Raw genomic sequence first — 24234 nt, forward strand, 5'->3', positions numbered from 1 at the left:
AACTAGACATACAAGGGTAGGTTCATACAAAAAATCAGATCAATTGGAGGTCAAGAAGCATGGCTATGAAAATCATGAAATTGGACATCAATGGTGTGACACAAATTGTCACACCCTAATTCAAAAAATCATAACTCACAAACCACAAATGATAAATTCACAAACTCTACACCAAAATCACCATGAGGGTGTCTAGTTTAAGCATAAAAAATTTGGGAGCCATTGGATAAAGTATCACCATTTCACAAATGTTTTGGCAAAGTGTACAAAAAATGCATACATGTCACAAACCCTAATACCAGTTAAAATCCACTCATCAAAAAAATCTGGAAAAAATATGATAAAAAACTAGAGATTGTGATGAACATGATGCAAAAAATCCCATGAAATTTGGAATTAAAATGAACAAGTTATGATTTTTGCAAGTTGGATGATTAAAATGGAAAAGAAATAAATTAATTCAATGTGTCACATGCCACGAATGGCATTTTTGTAAATAAGCCATCCACTAATCCAAACGACCGCGTTTTGGGCCAAGGAAGGAAATAATTTGATTGGCCCGTGCTCATGTACTGTAGCGCACTCGTGCAGAAAAAAACCCTAGCGCATGCAATCCGCAGGAAAACCCGCAGCTGGCTATGAAGGCTGCGGGTAAATCCGCAGGTAAAACGCAGCAACATGAAGGTCGCGGATAAATCCGCAGGTAAAACGCAGCAGCCCAAAAACAACAAGGTGTTCTTCATCACCTTCAACTTAATTTTTCCAGAAACTCCAAAAGGTCCCGGAACCAACATTTAAACATATTTTCATGAAGATACAACGGCCCCTAACATGAATCAACACGCCATTTGTCTAAAAAACAACAACAACATCAAGAATCGATCCAAACTTATTATGAACACAAAACTTCCAAACCTTCGTTCTCTCTCATTATGGCATGGTTTTTCATGATTTAAGTTTCATGGTGATCAGCATGGCATACTCTACCTAAAGCATGGAATAATTTTAAGAATAGTGAAGATCAAAAACTCACCAAGATTGGAGGGCAGTCGTGGTACAGTTGTTGTTTGGTCGTTTTGAAGTGAAACAATTGCTCAACATACTTCCACAAGGTGAATGGCGAAGGAAGCTTGGATTGAAACCACTTGTTTTGGCTCTAAATCAACTCTGCCATTAATGGTGCTTCATGTAGCAGCAGCATGGCAAGGCTTTACAGCTCAGGAATGGAGTTTGAAAAGAGTTCACAATGTTGCTTGGATGAAGAAAACCAACCAAGCTTGCTCAAGTTACTTTGAGTTTTTGAAGATTTTAGAAAAATGCAAAAGATGAGGTTTTTTCAGAATGAGTGAAGTTCTGTTGGTTTTGTGGCTGCTAGTAGTGTTTCTAAGTGACAGAAAATGATGTCCAAAAATTCTGTTTAAGAGTACAAAGCATGGTCCATGAAATGGTGGGATAGAGTTAGTAGAAAGTTGTACTTTTGGCCAAATTTCAAGCAACTTAGGAATGGCTCCATGTACTGCACAAAAAGGACTTTGAGCATGCTGCAAATAATATTCTAAACAATTCCCAATTGGCCAAATGGTTTAAAAATCACTAATTCAAAAAGTCAAACTTTGGTCCACACTTGAATTTAAATGAGACAAGTCAAAAAATGCCATTTTGATTGGCAATGTTTTGGCTCATGAAATTTATATTTTTGGAAAGAGGGGATCAAATGTGACTTGTAGGAAAAAACCCCACCCAAATTGGCCAAATGGTTTGAGAGATATGGCCTTTTGAAGTTCAAGAATTTCTGAAATCGATTCGATCATAACTTGCCAACCACACATGGGAATTGAGAGTTCTTGGACTTTTTGGAAATGGGAGAACAAGATCTTCAACTTTCATGTTGGGCAAAAATTCATTTGAAGCTTGTATCATGATGTAAGTTTGAGGATCAAGACTTTCCATTTTTGGTAAGTTTCCGTTACAGGTCCAGTTTCCATTTTTGGAAATTTCTGATCTGGCTTCAAATTCTTCCATGATTGTGTTTGACATGATATATGAGGACTATATGGACATGAATGAGACCCCTCAAACCAATTTCCATCATCAAATCACTGATTAGATGGACAGTTGACCAACAGTTGACTTTTCTAGGGTTTTGGATGACTGAACCTCTTCTGATGAATTCCAAACCCTAATTCCTTGAGAACTTGACTTCAAATGATGTCCCAAGACATATGAACTCTTGATTAATGAGCATGGTGTCCAAATTCCACAAGAATGGCCACCATCCACTGCTTTGACTGACTGTTGACTGTCTAGGGTTCTTTGCCTGACTGTGCATGAACTGATGACTTCTGAACATCCAATCTTTGACCAAAACACTTCAAATGGATCTCCAAGTCATGTGAACATGTTGGACCAACCCTGGGGCCTTGGCTCAATGAGAATTGTGCTTGCTTGCTTGACTGACTGATCTCCTGATCAATTTGACCTAATTTCTTGATATGGCTTGCACTTGAGGCAAATGAGGCAATGCAATGCTATGCAATGGACCATGATATGCTATGACCTAATATGAAAATGTATGTACAATGATAGGTGCAAATTTGAGGTGCTACAGCTGCCCCTATTCAATCAGCTGGGAACCCGAACGGATGATAGCAACGGCTGTCAGACTTTCAGGGTAAACAGGGATTGAATACCAAGAACCGTAGAATTTGCACAATGCTGGATATGATACAAGAAGAACCACGTCATTTACCGATGACGCCTGCAATTGACGACTTCAGAAAAGCGAAACCATTTACCGATGGTTAGAAACTGGTAACTCGATATTTACCGATATCCACTTCAGCAAGACCATTTACCGATGGCTGTTGGGAAACAAATCTGATGTAAAAGGAAGCAAGACCATTTACCGATGGTGGCTTCAAAGAAACTTGACATTTACCGATATCAACTCCAACTCGACCATTTACCGATGGCTACTGCAACTGGGGATCCGATATTTACCGATATCGAAGAAAACGGGGCCATTTACCGATGGCGGATAAAACTGGGCATTCAATATTTACCGATATCGAAGCATACGGGGCCATTTACCGATGGCGTCTCCACTTGGGGAGGAACAAAATCTTTGTGGTGTAATCAGACAAGACGTTTACCGACGACTTCTGGGGGTCTTAATTTTATCAACGAGGAAACAAAGCATGACCAGACATTTACTGATGAATGGGAGGACTCGACGTTTACAGACATCGAAAGATGATGTTTACAGACACCAAAAAGATCGACCAGACATTTACTGATGAATGGGAATACTCGACGTTTACAGACATCGAAAGATGATGTTTACAGACACCAAAAAGAAATGACCAGACATTTACTGATGACCGGGGAATACTTCACTAAGGAAAACAAATATTTGCAACTGGAAACCAGATAGGACATTTACCGATGACTCTACTGGGGATTTTTAGTTGGGGATTATCAGACATTTACCGATGACTGCAGAAAAGACTCGATGTTTACCGACATCGAAAGATGATGTTTACCGACATCAAAAAATGACCAGACATTTACCGATGACTGGGGAGAGAACCCGATGTTTACAGACACCGAAACAATGGTGTTTACCGACACCAAAAAAAGATCGACCAGACATTTACTGATGAATGGGAAGAATACTCGATGTTTACAGACACCGAAATAATGGTGTTTACTGACACCAAAAGTGATGACCAGACATTTACTGATGACTGGGGAGAAAACTCGATGTTTACAGACACCGAAACAATGGTGTTTACCGACACCAAAAATGATGACCAGACATTTACTGATGACTGGAGAGAATACCCGATGTTTACAGACACCGAAACAATGGTGTTTACCGACACCAAAAATGATGACCAGACATTTACTGATGACTGGAGAGAATACCCGATGTTTACAGACACCGAAACAATGGTAGTTACCGACACCGAACAAAGAAACACACGCGGGTGCTGGCACGACACTTACTGGTATCATAAGAACAACATCTTTGATATGTCAAGGCAAGGCTGATCACTTGCTGTGGGTCTCACTGGAGAGAAACAAACTTTCTGTCACCGACGGGTGAGGTAATAAACCTCTGTGGGGATATCAATCCTGAATGCTGTCGGGAGCAACTGTAGCAGACTGGCTGTGCTGATGTTGAATGAAATGATCCGCCTCTGCCGGGGATACGGTCTGGTGAGGTTAACACATGAATGCATATGTTTGAATTTTTCTATGGCGTAATGCTCCATATTGAATGGGAATGCTACGCGATTTCTGAGGATGCAATGATTACTACATGCAAAATGCAAATGAACCCTGGCTAGGGAGCCGAAATGATCAGATACTCTGACTCTGTGGGGAGACTCCTCTTGGGGAAATACTCTGCGGGGAACTCTGCTTGGGGAACGGTAAAGCGACTCCACACTCATGTTGGAGAATAGCACGGCTGCTGGGGAAAGGTAAACTCCGTTGGGGATATCCTTCAGTCCACAGGTAGGATAAATGCTGGAGATAAATTTCAATGATCCTGCCTCACTCGGGGAGGAAAACGGCAAATACAGGCCTGCTGGGGATAGGCAATCCTTAGATCTGTTGGGAAATAGAAGGCACTATCCACAGACGTCTTCGCAGGGGAACATAGCTCTGATAGCTTCCAAACTTGCTTGGGGAAAAATATCTGCTGAGGAAACGTCCTCACAGACGCCAATCCGAAAAACAGCACAACAAAATGCCCCCAGGGGATACATGGACAAGATACGCTCAAGTGTCCTCAACATTCAAAATGATTTTCAAATGTTTCACCATCCTGTACGTTATTGTGTAGCCTTCATGTTCTCATATGCAATGCTTATCAAAAATTTGGACATTTTTGCAACCAAAACAGTAAAAATAAAAACCAAAGAGCTATTTATCTGAATAACGACTTTTATTGATTGAAAATGTGCCTGAAAAGGCAAATACATGGGGAAGCAATTCCTAGAAAGAGGTAATTGCGCACAAAAGGAAAAATCTATCCTAATGGCAACGTGAACACGGCATCCACTATTTCCCAATTCTGTTATAACTCACAGATCATCAATTTTCCTCCCAACTCCTTGCTTTCTGAGAAGAATGACTGGACGGATCACATCTTTCGAGATGGCAGACGACAAAACTTGATGAAGTACAGACAACTCAGACTGTAGTCTTCGCTTTAATCCCTAATTTTTGCCTGGATCGCCCTTTCGGGTTTTCAATCCACCGGGATACCCATTTTTGCCTAAGCCGCCCTTGCGGGTTTTCGACTTACCGGGTGTACAAATTCTTTTCATTTTTATCCCTAATTTTTGCCCGAACCTTTTCTTTCTGTTTTTTTTTTGGTTCGCCAGGATGCCCTTTTTTTGCCTGGACTCTTTTTCTTTTTGTCCAGCGGGTCAATTTATGCGAAGTATTTTTTGACTACATCTGAGTTAACAGGAGACGGAAAATCTTCACCATCCATAGTTGTTAGCATCAAGGCTCCACCGGAGAATACCTTTTTCACAACATACGGACCCTCATAATTAGGAGTCCACTTGCCCCTGTTATCTGTACCGGGAGGGAGAATCCTCTTCAAAACTAGATCACCGATCTGATAGCTTCGAGGACGCACTTTCTGATCAAAGGCTCGCTTCATCCTTCTCTGATACAACTGTCCATGACATACAGCTGCTAGTCGTCTCTCCTCGATAAGGCTCAACTCATTAAACCTTGTTCGAATCCACTCGGCTTCGTCCAGCTTGACATCCAATAAAACTCTCAGAGAAGGAACCTCCACTTCAACAGGTAGGACAGCTTCCATACCATACACAAGGGAGTAAGGGGTTGCCCCGGTCGACGTACGTACTGAGGTACGGTACCCATGCAAAGCGAAAGGCAGCATCTCATGCCAATCCTTGTACGTAACGACCATCTTCTGCACAATCTTCTTGATATTCTTGTTCGCCGCTTCTACAGCACCATTCATCTTCGGTCTGTAAGGAGAAGAATTGTGATGTTCAATCTTGAAATCTTTACAAAGCTCTTTCATCATCTTGTTATTGAGATTCGAACCATTGTCAGTGATGATTCTCTCAGGAACTCCATAACGACATATGATTTCCTTCTTGATGAACCGGGTAACCACTTGTTTGGTAACGTTAGCATAGGAAGCTGCTTCCACCCATTTGGTGAAATAGTCAATCGCAACCAAGATGAAGCGATGTCCATTCGAAGCAGTGGGCTCAATCTTCCCAATCATATCAATGCCCCACATGGCAAACGGCCAAGGCGAATTCATGACATTCAGAGGGCTTGGTGGTACATGCACCTTATCAGCATAAATTTGACACTTATGGCACTTCCGAGCATACTTGAAACAATCGGATTCCATAGTCATCCAGTAATAACCCGCTCTCAACAATTTCTTAGCCATTGCATGTCCGCCGGCATGAGTACCGAAGGGACCTTCATGAACTTCCTGCATTAACATGTCTGCCTCGGGTCTGTCCACGCATCTAAGCAAGACCATGTCAAAGTTTCTCTTATACAGCACATCATCCTGATTCAAATAGAAGCTTCCAGCTAGCCTCCTCAGGGTTTTCTTGTCATTCTTCGACGCACCTTCAGGATACTCCTGAGTCTTGAGGAAGTTCTTGATGTCATAATACCACGGCTTCTCATCAATCACCACAGACTCGGCTGCAAACACATACGCAGGCCTCTCAAGTCGATTCACCGCGACATGTGGCACATGATTCCACCAATGAACTTTGATCATAGACGACAAAGTAGCCAAGGCATCAGCCATCTGATTCTCATCCCGGGGGACATGATACAACTTCACCTTCTTGAAGAACGTCAGTATTCTTCTGGTGTAATCTCTATACGGAATCAAATGCGGCTGATTCGTATTCCAATCTCCATTGACTTGATTGACCACTAGAGCGGAATCTCCAAATATATCAAGAGTTTTGATCCTCAGATCAATGGCTTCTTCTATCCCCATGATACAAGCCTCGTACTCAGCTTCGTTGTTGGTGACGTCAAACGTCAATCTGGCAGAAAAAGGTATATGAGCACCTTTAGGATTGATCAATACTGCCCCAACACCGTTACCGTTCATATTCACAGCCCCATCAAACATTAGTGTCCATTTGTCATCCGGATCCGGTCCTTCCTCAACAAGAGGCTCTTCGCAATCTTTCATCTTAAGATACATGATGTCTTCATCAGGGAATTCAAACATCATAGGCTGATAATCTTCAATCGGTTGCTCGGCGAGGTAGTCTGACAGAATACTACCTTTGATGGCCTTCCGTGACGTGTACTGAATGTCATACTCTGTTAAGATCATCTGCCAACGGGCAACACGTCCGGTGAGAGCTGGCTTCTCAAAGATGTATTTCACTGGATCCATCTTAGAAATCAATAAGGTAGTATGGTTCAACATATACTGCCTCAGTCGGCGAGCAGCCCAGGCCAAAGCACAGCAAGTTTTCTCGAGCAGTGAATATCGTGTTTCACAGTCGGTAAACTTTTTGCTAAGGTAGTATATGGCATGCTCTTTTCGACCAGACTCGTCATGCTGTCCCAATACACACCCCATCGAATTCTCAGTCACTGACAGGTACATTATCAGAGGTCTCCCTGGAACTGGAGGTATAAGGATTGGAGGTTTCTGTAAATACTCTTTAATCTTGTCGAAAGCTTTCTGACAGTCATCATTCCACTTGATCGCCTGATTCTTTCTGAGCAGTTTGAAAATTGGTTCGCATGTGGCAGTTAGGTGAGATATGAACCTTGCAATGTAGTTCAACCTCCCTAAAAACCCACGGACTTGCTTCTCCGTTTTCGGTTCAGGCATCTCTTGAATAGCTTTGACTTTTGCTGGATCAACCTCAATCCCTTTCTCACTGACAATGAAGCCTAACAGCTTCCCTGATCTCACCCCAAACGTACACTTGTTCGGATTCAACCTCAGCTTGAACTTTCTCAACCGGTCAAACAGCTTCTGCAAATTAACCAGGTGCTCCTCTTCTGTCTGCGACTTCGCAATCATATCATCTACGTACACTTCAATTTCTTTGTGCATCATGTCATGAAAGAGAGTCGTCATTGCCCTCTGATAGGTAGCACCAGCATTCTTTAGCCCAAATGGCATCACCTTATAGCAGAACGTGCCCCAAGGTGTAATGAATGTCGTCTTTTCCATGTCCTCTGGCGCCATCTTGATCTGATTATATCCGGAGAAACCATCCATGAAAGAGAATACCGAGGATTGAGCCGTATTATCAACCAATACATCAATGTGAGGTAATGGGAAATCATCTTTCGGACTCGCTCTATTCAAATCCCGGTAATCGACACACATTCTGACTTTACCATCCTTCTTCGGCACAGGAACGATGTTGGCCACCCATGGGGGATAACTTGTAACAGCCAAAAAACCTGCATCCCACTGCTTCTGAACCTCTTCCTTGATCTTAGTTGCCATGTCAGGACTCGTTCTACGAAGCTTCTGCTTGACCGAAGGACATCCTTCTCTAAGAGGTAATCGATGCACCACAATGTCTGTATCTAACCCAGGCATATCTTGATATGACCAGGCGAATATCTCCACATATTCTCTCAGCATCTCAATCAGCCTCCTCTTGACAGAGTCCTCTAAAGCAGCCCCAATCTTGATTTCTCTTTTGGCGTCCTCAGTACCCAAATTAACAACCTCCAACTCCTCCTGATGAGGTTGGATGACCCTTTCCTCTTGCTTCAGCAATCTGACCAATTCTGCAGGGAGTTCACAGTCTTCCTCACTCTCCTCTTCAGCTTGGTAGATGGGATTGTCGAAATCATACTGAGCCATAACAGAACTGTTCATAGTGAATGCCATAAGATCGCTTCTGCATGTTTAATGCTTTGTTTTAGAAAAAGAGTTCAAAAAAAAGTCACAAAAAACAAAAACATTGCCATTTTTATTGTTTTGAAAAAAGATGAAAACAAAAAAATAGAAAGACAGGGATCACAAAGTTTGATTTCAAAAAATGTCCTTCATTAATGATAATCATTAAAACATGATGAGGCCCTACAATGAATCACTACGTCTTGGGCAGATCGTAGGATTTTCATGCAAAAATGACAAAACAACAGAAAATTACTCTGTCAGAAGAGTAACTTGAACCACTTCTTCAGCCGTCCAGTTGTTGATAGACCCCCCTGGTGCACACAGGCGAACCCAGTTGTCCAAATCACAATCACTGTCACAGTCTTCACTACCGGTTGCAGAGACGTCGCCATGATTCATCAGCCCAGCGCTGGTAAAGGTACTCGGACCCGCTTGACCATTCTGCTCTGCTTGGAGAGGCTCATAACCAACGCCAAATTTGTCTTCTTTAACAGGCAAGTCCACCATCTTGCCCCAGCCTTCAGCTTTGCCAGAATCAACAACCTCCTTAGCCTGCTTGTAAGAAGTGATTGAAGCACCTGGCTTCCTCTGCTCAGCGTACGCCACTTTCTCAAGAGCCACAGTCTCAAACGCCTGGCATAAGGTCTCGTGGATCTCGCCATCCACCTCAACATACTTGAACGAGGATAGATGACTCACCAGAATCTCTTCTTCACCGCACACAGTCACAATCTGACCGTTCCAGACATACTTGAGTTTTTGATGGAGAGTCGACGAGACTGCCCCTGCTGCATGAATCCATGGACGTCCCAATAAACAACTATAGGCGGGTTGGATGTCCATAACATAGAAGATGATATCGAATACCTCAGGACCTATCTTCACAGGCAAGGTAACTTCCCCACACACAGAACGTTTGGATCCGTCGAAAGCACGAACGATCAGGTCACTGGGATTAAGCACAAACCCTTCCGCATCAATCTTCTTCAGAATCTGCTTAGGCAGCACATTCAGCGACGACCCGGTGTCTACCAGTACGTGAGACAACACTGCCCCCTTGCACTCCATGGTGATGTGCAAGGCTTTGTTATGGTTTCTCCCTTCAGGCGGTAAGTCCAGGTTGGTGAATCCTACACCATGCCTGGTGCTCACATTGGCCATCACACCCTCCAGTTGATTGACAGAAATCTCTTGAGGCACGTAAGCCAGATTCAACATCTTTAGCAAGGCGTTACGGTGTGCCTCAGAGCACATCAACAGTGAAAGTATAGAAATCTTGGACGGAGTTTGATTCAACTGATCTACAATCTTGTAGTCACTCTTCTTGATTATCTTCATAAACTCCTCCACGTCCTTCTCAAATGACCCCTCGGGCGCTTCTTTCTGGACAGGTTCTTCCTCAACCACAGCTTGCTTACCCTTTGCTTTGGCGAGAGCCTCAGCATTATTGTCCCTCAAAGGCTGCGGTGCGAACAGACGACCGCTTCTGGTAAAACCTCCTGGACCCCCTACATTATCCACAGCCGGACCAACAGTTGCAGGAACTTTATTCGGTAAACTAATTGTCACTGGAGTTTGATTCACTGGTCTCGTCTGACTTTCAGCCCTTCTGTAACTGCGATGAGCATTATCATACTTCCACGGCACGGCTCTACTATTCTCAACAGCCCTTCTTCCAGACGCGGCGATAGTAGTTGGAGCACTGATGGTTACTGGCACGGGAATGGTAACCGGGGTACCATTCGTTGCAGGTGCACTAACGACCCTTTGTCCACGTTCTTCAGATGGTTTAAAGTAAATGGTGATAGTTGACACTGTCCCACGATCTTTTACAGCCCTACTGAATTGCAAACAACCCTCATCCATCATACCCTGGATATCGGCCCTTAACTGGTCGCAACCATTCTCTGATTCTGCACAGCCCAAACAATCCTCATCACAACCCGAGTAGACACCCCCATTCAGCAGACGGCCCTTCACAACTAGTAGAGAAGTCTGAACATCATCAACATTAACAACCAGATCTTCAGCTTCTTTCCCCTCAATATTGTTCACTCTATGCCCACCATGCTGAGGCATAGGGTTGTTCACGACGTTAGGCACTGGAGCGAAGTTGATCGCCTTGGCATCGATCAAATCTTGGACCTTGTGCTGGAGAGCCCGACACTTCTCAGTATGATGCCCTGGTGCCCCAGAGTGAAAGTCACAACGGACGTTGGCGTCGTACCCAGGAGGCAATACTGTAGGCGGAGCCATTGTACGCAACTCAACCATCCCCAACCTGAGTAGTTCGGGCAGCAGTTCGGCGTACGACATGGGTAGCGAATCAAAACGTCGATCAGGCATCTTTTGTCTGGGCTGATACGGACGTTGTTGTTGTTGTTGTTGTTGCGGTTGTTGAACTCTTTGTTGTTGTTGCTGACGAGGTTGAGGTGCCGGAATGGTCACTGCAGCAGCTTGACGGTATTCAACTCTGTTCTGATCTCTGCGGTGTTGAACAGCATTAGTTTCACCCTCTCTTCGACGAGGTGCCCCAACAAATGGCTTCTTAGAAGAAGAGGAACCAGCATCTTGGATCTTCCCAGTTTTAATCAAACTCTCAGTCCTCTCTCCACAAATGACAACATCAGAAAAACTACCGAATGGGCAGCTCCCCATCCGGTCCATAAACACACCCTGAAGAGTACCGATAAACATGTCTGTCAACTCCCTCTCCAGCATAGGGGGTTGAACTCTAGCAGCCAGTTCACGCCACCTCTGGGCGTACTCCTTGAAGCTTTCATTGGATTTCTGACAAAGACTCTGCAGCTGAGTCCGGCTCGGTGCCATGTCCATGTTATGTTTATATTGCCTCAAGAAGGCCTCACCCAGATCTCTCCAGCATCGGATCGAATCTCTCTTTAATTCCATGTACCAGTCCAAAGAAGCCCCAGATAGACTATCTTGGAAAAAATACATCCACATCTTTTCATCATCGGTATACGCAGAGATTTTTCGATAATAAGCCTGCACATGGGTGCGAGGGCAAGAAGTACCGTTGTATTTATCGAAGGACGGTGCTTTGAACTTGTGAGGGATTCTCAAACCTTCCACCAACCCCATATTAGTAACATCAAAACCAAGGGAGTTTTGACATTCCATAGCACGGATCTTCTCAGCAAGAGCCTCAACTTTGCGGTCTCTCTCATTAACCCTTCCCAGAACGTCTTCGTCTTCACTGAGCAGAGAGAACATATCCTCTTGTCTGTCAACAATCGGAACAGGATTACGGGCCGGGGCACGGACTGCTCTGGCATTAGCGGTATCTGGAACAATAGGTTGACCGTTGATTCGAATACCCCCCAACTCATCACCCACAGCATAGTTGTTGATGGGTACAGCAGCAGCAGCATTGTTATCATTGATCGGGCCTCCCTCTGGCGGAGCATGGTTGACCGGTGGATTTGCAGCCTCTTGTCTCTGAACCATGGCTCGAAGTTCTTCTTGACCTTGTGCAACCCCTTGCATCATATTCATAAACTGGGCCATGCTAGCCTTCATCTCAGCCAACTCTGCTTGAAATTGATCCATACTTCTCTGTTGATTCAGTCTTGTTGAGTAGCGGTGCGGACGTTGATCAGCTATCCTGCCTAAAACAGGAACCAGAGTGAGAAGTCACGACCAAGAACACCTGTTATGCAAAATGATATGCGTATGATGCTAATGATGCGTATGATGCACATGATATGTTCGTTTCTCAGGCATTCAAAGAGCCTGAGTCATCCTCAAAAGATGGCAACTTGCAGCAACAAGAGAACAACAAGATACAGGGAAAAATGAAAACAACAGGGAAATACTGACGACCTTATCTATACATAAGGGTGAAAAGGTCAATACCACCGAGTCAACAGAAAATTCGCATAAACAGAGTACAAAGAAAAAGAAACCCATCCAACAAGCCTGGAGGTGATTCTCAATAAAAAGATCCAAGAGATGGATTACACACAAATGAATCCCATCCAACAAGCCTGGAGGTGATTCAATAAAATAATCAACAGAGATACAACTAAGACAAGCGGTCTTCAGGAATGAGGGTCTTCAGGTAATGACACTGGTCTATCAACAGGTCACATTCTGAACATTCTGGCAAAAGAGTGATCTTCTCCTTCAGTTGTCGTCTAAGCCCTACCACTTCTCCTCCAAGGTGGTTCGCTGATGCCTGTCTCAAGTCTACTTCCTTCTTCAACTGGATGTCTTTATCTCTGAGTTGCTTCTCCAAGTCTCTGATCTTCTTCTGATAGCTGGCCTCAACCCTCTGCAGCCTCAAGCACTCCCGGTGTTCTGCATCTAACATGCTCTCCACCTCCTCGTAGGATCTCTTCTTGTTTCTTAGTCTGCTAGCATCTTCTTCTCGCACTCCTCTGAGTTGATGAGCCAAGTTCAACCTATCAGCTTTGGCTTTGTACAGCTCCATCTGGGTATCTTGCTCCTTCCCTCTCAAACGGCGATTCTCCATCAGGGCTTGCTTGTAGTGCTCCGCAGGTACACTCTCAGCAAGGATCAAAGGTGGTTGCTCCTGCAACGGCTCCATCCTATCGTAGGGTAACAACAAAGTTTTTACTCTCTCCTTGACCCAATCAGTGTAATCAGGCATAGCAACGGCAAACTTCTTCCCTAAGACAGATCCATCTTTCACACCAATAGACTTCCAAGCTCTCCCTATCTGCTCCAATCTAGCCGGGTCACTCTGCTTCTCAAAATACACACTTTCAGCTACCTCAGCCTCAAGTGGTCTTCCCTTCATCACAAACCCCAACTGGCGAAGAGAAAGAACCGGGTTGTAATTGATGCAACCCCTAGTCCCTATGAGTGGCACATTACGGAATCCTCCACAGCTCATAATGACGTTACGCACATCCATCCGGTAAGATTGCCACCTGATATCATAGGAGGTAAGAGACATAACCCTCTGAGTCCACTTATGCGTGCTCTGAGCATCCACAAAAGGTCCACTGACTGGCAGAAGAGACAAGAACCATCTGAGCAAAAGCGGGAGACAACACCTGATAGCCCCACCCTTACCATGCCTACTGTGAATAGCATAGTAAGTGTCAGCTAAAAGAGTAGGAACTGGATTTCCTCCAATGAAAATACTGACTGCAGCATAGTCAACAAAATTGGGCATACTCGGAAACAGGACGATCCCATAGATCATGACGGCCAACTGAGCATGAAAGGCTTCCCAACTTCCCTTCTCTGCTTCTTCTCTAGCTACCCTCAACAGAAACTTCAAAGGCAATCCTACAACATCCCCACTGGACTTCCAACTATCACTGACTTCCTTGATACCCAAATGGAGAGCTCTGGCAACAGCTCTGAAATCAACCTCCTTGGGCACATCCAAGAAAGGAACCTGATACCGGACCGGGACACTCAGCAGAATGGAGTACTCCTCAAGAGTAGGCGCTAACTGATAATCTTGAAAGGTGAAACAATGAAGCTCTGGGTCGTAGAATTGTAGAAGAGTCTGCAACGGCACCGGATCGACTACCATCTTCAACAGCGTCAGAATATCTCCATACTGGTCAACAAATCTCTTCTGGTTACCACTGGTCATAAGGTTGCTCAACTCAATCAGGGACGTCAAAGGTTCACGGTGAAAGCTGTAGGAACAAGTCTTCCGCTTCAACTCTGGGACTGTTGCCATCTCTATCAGTGAACAAGCTCTGGAATGTACCTGAGAAATGATATGCATGCAGGGATTAGTTTTTTTTCTCCCTTTTCTTTTTTCTCTTTTTTTTTGTATCTTTTTTATTGCGTTTCTTTTGAAATATAAATATGCTATGATGCAAATGATGCAGACACGACTGGTTGGCTGTGTTTCTCAGAACACAGGATCAAAACTTCGGTTTGAACTCGGAACCACAAATTTATCTGAAACCCAAAGTCATCTGAGACCCCAAAATTCTGAACCAATAGTCACCAATAGGATCACAAGTCACCAACAAGTCACCAACAAGTCACCAACTGTACCTGTAATAATGATCATTCCCTCCCCACTCACGGGTGTCATCTAGGCCAGGGTAAGGTCGAGAGAAACGCAGCATAAATAACCTTTCGCAGAACATCATCATATACACACCCGAAGTATGTAACGATAATGTCCCACCAGGGTCTGAACTGCTCGTGATATCAATGTTCCGCTAAGTGGCGCAATACCACCCGCTTCCCATGAATCACTCTATTCCTAAGTATCCTATATTTCACTCATGGCCTGGGTATTGGGCCTTTTACCTCATGTAACTCCCACCCCAACAGAGAGACACAGCACAGCCAGGTGAACAGATGAATATGAATGCAAACATAATTACAAACATAAATGCAAACAACAGACAATGAATGCAATAAAAAACAGCAAACAGCAACCAAAACCCTAACCTAGAGAGCGCTAGGAGAGACTCGCTTAGGGAAGATGGACCAGCATAGGTCAACTTCTCTATTATCCCCAGCAGAGTCGCCAGCTATCGCATCACGCGAAAAACTGGCGGGAAAAGAAGAACAACAGAGCCGCCACCGTGCGTTATTTATCCCAAAAGAGGGAAAGGAAACGCTCAGAGTAAACCTGGAAAGAACATGGTCTCGCGACCAAAGAGAATGGGATCGGGAGTCGGTTATGCGAAGGGAAGGTATTAGCACCCCTACGCATCCGTCGTACTCGACGGGATCCACGCACAATAGGAAGGAAAATGGTTGCTAAAACACTGCTCAAACTCACACACACTGGCTGAAAGAGACACAAGAAAACAGACAAGAAACTGACTCGGCAGGATATCGCATCCTGGGCCTACTTAGTCTATCAGGCATAGACATCAGAGTCGAAGTAGTTCGGACTGGGGAAACGACACATGCTCGCTAGGATATCGCATCCTATGCATACGTATCTCCTCGGACGAGAGAAGAATCAGAGTATTCGTAGCTCGGCTGACACGCACACAAACAAACAAGACACGGGCAAACGTGGAGCCCGAATGCCAATCACTGGACTTACATCGGCATCCGAACCAACAAACACACACACACTGGAACCCGAATGCCACTCGATGGACTTACATCAGCTTCCAAGCACACAACAACACAACAAGTTAATAGGGAGTCGGGGACTCGAGCCTATAACTGCCAAGCACACACACTCAAACAAACAGACAACAAATTGCTAAGGAGTCAGGCACTCGAGCCTAGCAACTGTCAAACAACTCACACCAAAAAGAAAAAAAAAGGCGCCCGGAGAGATCAGCTCAATCTCCTGCCTACATACTTCATCTGGTATGAAGATCAGGGCGATGTAGTTCCCCTACGCAGGGATAAAGGACTAGCCTAACCAGATAACAGAGGGAGACACAACTAGGGAGACTACGACTCGAGCCTAGATGTTATCATGCAAAATCATCCCTAAGTTAAGGTTTCTAGCTAACTTGCACAGGAAGCAAGCCTATCCTAGTCATGACTTGCACAGGAAGCAAGCCACACACACACTTAACTTGCACAGGAAGCAAGCCAAGCAAAACCTAACTTGCACAGGAAGCAAGTCTAAACTAAACCTAACTTGCACAGGAAGCAAGTCAAACAAACATACAAGTACAGATAGCACACACTATACACAAACAAGTGGCTCAAACAAGGCTAGGTCTTAGTCGAGGGGTCATATCAACCTCAACAAACAAACCTCTGGAACTGGGTGAATGTGCTCTTAACCTTGCCATTGAGGGGCTAAGGTGAAGCAGATGAAAGGTGAGTGAAGATAAGACTTCACAGCTCTTATCCCTGGCCTGGGAGAGCTTAAGACAAGAATGTGTGGGTTCAGAAAGTGGGAACCCTTCTACACATTTGATACTGACTCAACTGTGCAATTGCACAAGATCTTGGGTTTTTATCTGTAATGCATCAACACAGTGGTGTGAGCAAAACAGAAGACACACTGAATAGCAGGGGATAGGTTGCTTATCCCTTGATTCTGCCAATTGCCTCTTCGCTTAGGAGGTCTTTGACTCTATGCAAGGACAAAATTAAACAATCACAAACATTGCCTCTTAAGGAGGACTTCAGACAGTTGCCTGGCCAAGTAACAGGCCAGGTCTTCCAGACTACATGAAGATTAGAAGTATACCTCAATGCAAATTGCTTATACAAGCAAAGCAAAGCAAAAGTTCACAAGGAACTGAGCAACTAAAAGTACCTGAAATCAGTCAAGCACAGTTAGTATACAAGTCACAGTTAAATCAAAATGAAACAGATGTCAACCAGTCAACACAAGCAAGTGAATGTGCAAGGCACAAGGCTCAAGGCATGTGAGCCAAGCCACCTACAAAAAAAACAAGTTAGACAATGATATTTAAGCAAGCTCAATCAAAGAGAATTGGTCTCATTGGTCATTTGTTGGTCAACCTGAAAACATGAGCTCAAAGGTGAGTAACAGGACCACTAGGGCAAGCCTAGGGTCAAAAATGAATGAAGAAGTCAAAACAGCAAGCAATGCCCAATCAAAATCAAGTTCAAACATTTAGGAAGCAAACCCAATTGGTTTCACATTCATATCAATCACTATCATCATTTCATGAACAAATTAGGTCAGGGTATAGCAAACAGAAGCTCATAGAAGTCAACAGCAAGACTTAACTCAAAAGCAATCTTAAACATTTCCAAAAATCATCAAATAAATCATGATCAATCACAACCCACAGCATGGTAAGCATGTCAAATTTCATCTCATTTGGACAAGTGGAAGGCAGTCAATGAAAATCAGAAAGTCAAAGCAATTTTGAACATGCTCAAAGAAGTCAACCAAACATGCATCAATTTAGAAAAATCATAAGTCAGAGATGGTGTATGATAAATGAATGGGACTAAAACCATGGCAAAGATGAGTATGTCTAGTTATCTCATGTAAAATTTCATGTCCATCTAATAAAGTATGAGAATTTCACAAATGAAATGGAAACAAGTGTCACAAAAAGTCAACATATGACCAAGCAGGGGAGAAAATCTCAAACAATTAGGAAATACCACAAATAATTCCAAGAAAATTCACATGTAAACTAGACATACAAGAGTAGGTTCATGCAAAAAATCAGATCAATTGGAGGTCAAGAAGCATGGCTATGAAAATCATGAAATTGGACATCAATGGTGTGACACAAATTGTCACACCCTAATTCAAAAAATCATAACTCACAAACCACAAATGATAAATTCACAAACTCTACACCAAAATCACCATGAGGGTGTCTAGTTTAAGCACAAAAAATTTGGGAGCCATTGGATAAAGTATCACCATTTCACAAATGTTTTGGCAAAGTGTACAAAAAATGCATACATGTCACAAACCCTAATACCAGTTAAAATCCACTCATCAAAAAAATCTGGAAAAAATATGATAAAAAACTAGAGATTGTGATGAACATGATGCAAAAAATCCCATGAAATTTGGAATTAAAATGAACAAGTTATGATTTTTGCAAGTTGGATGATTAAAATGGAAAAGAAATAAATTAATTCAATGTGTCACATGCCACGAATGGCATTTTTGTAAATAAGCCATCCACTAATCCAAACGACCGCGTTTTGGGCCAAGGAAGGAAATAATTTGATTGGCCCGTGCTCATGTACTGTAGCGCACTCGTGCAGAAAAAAAACCCTAGCGCATGCAATCCGCAGGAAAACCCGCAGCTGGCTATGAAGGCTGCGGGTAAATCCACAGGTAAAACGCAGCAACATGAAGGTCGCGGATAAATCTGCAGGTAAAACGCAGCAGCCCAAAAACAGCAAGGTGTTCTTCATCACCTTCAACTTAATTTTTCCAGAAACTCCAAAAGGTCCCGGAACCAACATTTAAACATATTTTCATGAAGATACAACGGCCCCTAACATGAATCAACACGCCATTTGTCTAAAAAACAACAACAACATCAAGAATCGATCCAAACTTATTATGAACACAAAACTTCCAAACCTTCGTTCTCTCTCATTATGGCATGGTTTTTCATGATTTAAGTTTCATGGTGATCAGCATGGCATACTCTACCTAAAGCATGGAATAATTTTAAGAATAGTGAAGATCAAAAACTCACCAAGATTGGAGGGCAGTCGTGGTACAGTTGTTGTTTGGTCGTTTTGAAGTGAAACAGTTGCTCAACATACTTCCACAAGGTGAATGGCGAAGGAAGCTTGGATTGAAACCACTTGTTTTGGCTCTAAATCAACTCTGCCATTAATGGTGCTTCATGTAGCAGCAGCATGGCAAGGCTTTACAGCTCAGGAATGGAGTTTGAAAAGAGTTCACAATGTTGCTTGGATGAAGAAAACCAACCAAGCTTGCTCAAGTTACTTTGAGTTTTTGAAGATTTTAGAAAAATGCAAAAGATGAGGTTTTTTCAGAATGAGTGAAGTTCTGTTGGTTTTGTGGCTGCTAGTAGTGTTTCTAAGTGACAGAAAATGATGTCCAAAAATTCTATTTAAGAGTACAAAGCATGGTCCATGAAATGGTGGGATAGAGTTAGTAGAAAGTTGTACTTTTGGCCAAATTTCAAGCAACTTAGGAATGGCTCCATGTACTGCACAAAAAGGACTTTGAGCATGCTGCAAATAATATTCTAAACAATTCCCAATTGGCCAAATGGTTTAAAAATCACTAATTCAAAAAGTCAAACTTTGGTCCACACTTGAATTTAAATGAGACAAGTCAAAAAATGCCATTTTGATTGGCAATGTTTTGGCTCATGAAATTTATATTTTTGGAAAGAGGGGATCAAATGTGACTTGTAGGAAAAAACCCCACCCAAATTGGCCAAATGGTTTGAGAGATATGGCCTTTTGAAGTTCAAGAATTTCTGAAATCGATTCGATCATAACTTGCCAACCACACATGGGAATTGAGAGTTCTTGGACTTTTTGGAAATGGGAGAACAAGATCTTCAACTTTCATGTTGGGCAAAAATTCATTTGAAGCTTGTATCATGATGTAAGTTTGAGGATCAAGACTTTCCATTTTTGGTAAGTTTCCGTTACAGGTCCAGTTAGGGGTGTTCACGGTCCGGTTTGGATCGGTTTTGAGACAAAATATCATCCGATCCAAAATATATAAAGCATACGGTTTGGTTCGGTTTTTGGATGACAACAAGAAAAATCCAATCCAATCCAATCCAATTTATACGGTTTACTTCGGTTCGGTTGAATCGGTTTTATTCGGTTTTTAAATCAACACTGTGAAATTTAAAACGAATATATTTCAATACCAGTTACAATTATGCCACCAACGTCTACTAAGACAATATCTAATTTTCATATTATATGGCTATTTGATGTCATTGTTGCAAAGATTCATTATAATATATGGACAATATCTATCCCAACGAAATAGACATTGCTGTAATAAATATTTTATATGGAGACCTGCTTACTTAGTGCTTATAGGGAGACTTGTAATATAAATTAAATATATGACAAATATATATGACAGTAACATACCAAAGCTGCATTAAAGTGAATATAATAATAAAACTTCAAGAAAAATATCAATGACAGCATAATTGATAGTTTCAAAATCACAGCCTGCAACATTGATAGACAAATCTAAAATTTTCTAATTATCCTGAAATTGCTCCAGCTTCACAATAATTATCCTGCAATTGCTCCAGCTTCACAATCTACCCAATTCTTTCAGATATCAAAAGCTAATCAGAGTCTATATCAGATACACCTTCATTCAATTGTGGGATTGGAGCAAGTTCTACAAAAATAAAGATAAATATTACTCAATATAAAAGATAAACAATGCTCAACAAAAAATAATATAAGTTATAAGTAAATTACCTAATTCCAGATTTTCTAACTCATCCACAAGCTCTTCAATATCCACCGACACCGGGGAAGATTTACACCAATTTTGTGTACAAATTAAAGCTTCAACTGTTTTTGGCGTAAGAGAACTTCTATAGCAAGTAAGCACTCTACCTCCGGTAGAGAAGGCAGACTCTGAAGCTACAGTAGATACAGGAATGGCCAATATATCTCTAGCCATTTGACCAAGAATAGGATACTTGTTGGAATTCACCTTCCACCAATTCAAGATATCAAAACCAGGACCTTTCTTCTCCAAATTCTCCATGAGATACAAATCCAATTCATTTTTCTGCATGCTCTCATTAAGATTCATGTCCATCTCAACCTCTAAAGCAAATGCATCCTCTGGTGCTTTAAGTTCTACCAACTCTACTTCTTGAGTGGAATGTGTAACATTTTCAGTTTGACCGTTACCAAGGAAAAGCCTATAACTCTCAAATATTTTATTTAATGTCTCCTCCGTTTTTTTATACAAAGATACAGCAACATCATTTGGATATGCCCTGTTCAATCCCCACCTAACAAACTGCATCTTATGTCGAGGATCAAGCACAACAGCAACAAAGATCAACATATTCATTTTTTCAACCTTACCCCAATATTTATCATACTTAACTTTCATATTTTCAGCCATAATTCCAAGCAAGTTGTCTGAACTTTTTAATTCTATCCACCCGTTCAAGGTAGTCAATATCTTAATATGCTCATTAAAATATTGAGAAGAGGTCACAAAAGTACTACCTGAAACCTTCTTTGTGATATCAAAAAATATTTTCAAAAAATTAACAAAGCATTTTGCATTATCCCAATCCTCTTTATTAGGAATACCATCTTTCATCAGCACAAAATCAGCACACTTCTCACTCAATCTCTTAAATGCCTTTTGAAACTTCAATGCACTTTCAAGCATAATATATGTGGAATTCCACCTAGTGGAAACATCCAACTGAACAATTGATTTTTCTTGTAACCTAACTTCCTTAATGCAAGTTTTAAACCTATCCATACGACCCGGAGATGCACGAACATATCTAACAGCATTCCTAATCTTACTAATTGAAGAATGATAGTCTTCCAGCCCATCTTGGACCACAAGATTCAGAATATGTGCACAACAGCGAACATGCATATGTCCCCCTTTCAATGGATGAGAATTCCAATCGTTAATTGTATTTTTCAAGTAAGTTATAGCAACATCGTTAGAACTAGCATTATCAACCGTAATGGTGAAAACATTACCTATTAGCCATTCCTCCAAACATTTTTCAATTTTTTTGCCGATGGTTACTCCTTTGTGATTCACAATTGGACAAAAATTCAGAATCCTTTTATGGATTTTCCAATCATGATCAATGAAATGTGCAGTGAGACAAAGATAACTCAAATTTTGAACAGATGTCCAACAATCAGTTGTAAGACAGACACATTGATTTGATTTATTTAGCACACTTTTTAACTTATGTTTCTCACTCGTGTACAAATCCCAACAATCTCTAGCAATTGTAATCCTTTTAGGAATTGAGAGTTTAGGTTGCACAACACTCATAAAATGAAGAAACCCCTCTCCCTCAACAAACTTAAAAGGCAACTCATCAACAATAATCATCCTAGCTAAAGCTTTCCTACATGCCTCGGCATCAAAATGAACACCAGTGAAAACACTACCAGATCCATTCCCATCTTCTTTTTTCAATTGTTGAAGAACAAGAGTCTGTTGAGTGGGATCAAGAGACTCTTTTGGAAACTTCTTACACTGATGCAGCAAATGGTGTTTTAAATTACTAGTGTCATTTCTTTGTGAATCAGCAGCATATGTTACATCACACCAATTACACTTAGCTCTTGATCCTATTTTTGTAAAATGTTCCCAAGTCCAAGATCTAGATTTAATAGGTTTTCTGTTACCTGAATCTCCAGCTATAACATTAGAATCATTGGAAGCTTCTCCAACCTTTCTTTTCTTGTTAGCATTTTCTTCATCATTGTTTGTTTCACTACTTTGTACCGATGGAGGTGGAGCTTCAGTTGTTTCAGCCTATAAAATAGGAAACACAATATTACACCATTGTAACATTAACCAACATTTTCAAAGGTAAAATAATCCACTTAAAATTAATTTTTGATACCTGAATAAGGTTGTTGACAATATCAGATTGAGTTACAGGATCAGTTTGGCTCATTCCTGTAAAAATAGATCAAACTTAAAATTAGAACAAAGTATAAACAGCTAGTTGTAAAAAAAGCTAATAAGAATATATTATGAAAAAGTTATGAAACAAAATATGAAAAACTAACAAAGAATAGACCTTGAAGAAATTATGAAAAACTAAATAAAATTTGTTACTGTTATAACCAACATGAAACGATTTCACATCAGAAAACTAATGAAAATAATTTTTAGTAAACTAGTGTTATAAAATTTAGAACATAAGTAAGTTAATTTTAAATAAGATTTCAACAACACAAATTAGAACAACTTTACAAAAGGATAAAAATTAGTACAACTTTAGAAAATCTGATCGAACAAAAGTATAAAGTACAAAAAAGACAAAATCAAAAAAATTAGGAAACTTGCTTACTGATAGTATAATTCAGAAAACTAATTGAGATGAATGTTGATTTAGACTTTTTTTTTCTTTTGATGAAAAGTGATTGAAATTGAAAGAGGAGATACAGACCTTAAATAGAGAACTGAAGAAGAAGAAAGGCCATGATTCAACTTTAACGTTGAGCCGAAATTGAATTTCTTGCGGTTATAATAACAATGAATAGCATTCATTGTATTTAATTTTGCGTATAATTCAAAATCTGAATAGGGAAACTACAGAAGTGATTGAGATTCTCTAGAGAAATTAGTGGTGGCTAACATAATTAATTTAATAGGATGAGTAAATGGAAGTAATACCGGTTCGGTTTGGACCGGTTCGATTTTCATGAAGCCAACCGTAAACCGAACCGAACCGATCGGTTATGCAACATGGTGGTCCAAATACATCCAAAAAAATCGGTTTTTTTGGATTTCGGTTTTTTCGGTTCGGTTTTTGGTTTTTTTTTTGGATTGGATTGGATCTGAACACCCCTAGGTCCAGTTTCCATTTTTGGAAATTTCTGATCTGGCTTCAAATTCTTCCATGATTGTGTTTGACATGATATATGAGGACTATATGGACATGAATGAGACCCCTCAAACCAATTTCCATCATCAAATCACTGATTAGATGGACAGTTGACCAACAGTTGACTTTTCTAGGGTTTTGGATGACTGAACCTCTTCTGATGAATTCCAAACCCTAATTCCTTGAGAACTTGACTTCAAATGATGTCCCAAGACATATGAACTCTTGATTAATGAGCATGGTGTCCAAATTCCACAAGAATGGCCACCATCCACTGCTTTGACTGACTGTTGACTGTCTAGGGTTCTTTGCCTGACT

At 41.5% G+C, this 24234-nt stretch overlaps 1 protein-coding gene across 1 annotated transcript; it reads right to left on the reverse strand.

The window, feature by feature from the left end:
• Positions 1–19983: 19983 nt before the first annotated feature.
• On the reverse strand, positions 19984–23579 carry LOC127102104 (zinc finger BED domain-containing protein RICESLEEPER 2-like). Its single transcript, XM_051039520.1, has 6 exons — positions 23479–23579; positions 23303–23315; positions 23145–23181; positions 22927–22982; positions 20771–22835; positions 19984–20687 (listed from the first exon to the last, which is right to left on the reverse strand). The coding sequence occupies exons 1-6, from the start codon at positions 23577–23579 to the stop codon at positions 20632–20634; spliced, it is 2328 nt and encodes a 775-aa protein (XP_050895477.1). The 3' UTR covers positions 19984–20631.
• Between the last annotated feature and the right edge of the window lie 655 nt (positions 23580–24234).

This window comes from Lathyrus oleraceus, chromosome 7 (assembly GCF_024323335.1).
Source record: "Lathyrus oleraceus cultivar Zhongwan6 chromosome 7, CAAS_Psat_ZW6_1.0, whole genome shotgun sequence".
Lineage (NCBI taxonomy): Eukaryota > Viridiplantae > Streptophyta > Magnoliopsida > Fabales > Fabaceae > Lathyrus > Lathyrus oleraceus.

Bases quoted from the DNA above. Each gene is read 5' to 3' on its own strand.
- LOC127102104 (XM_051039520.1), bottom strand. From the start codon at position 23,579: ATGAATGCTATTCATTGTTATTATAACCGCAAGAAATTCAATTTCGGC. The intron at 22,836-22,926 runs GTATCAAAAATT...CCTATTTTATAG, and splicing joins TTGTCAACAACCTTATTCAG to GCTGAAACAACTGAAGCTCC. The intron at 20,688-20,770 runs GTAATTTACTTA...TTATTTTTGTAG, and splicing joins GTTAGAAAATCTGGAATTAG to AACTTGCTCCAATCCCACAA.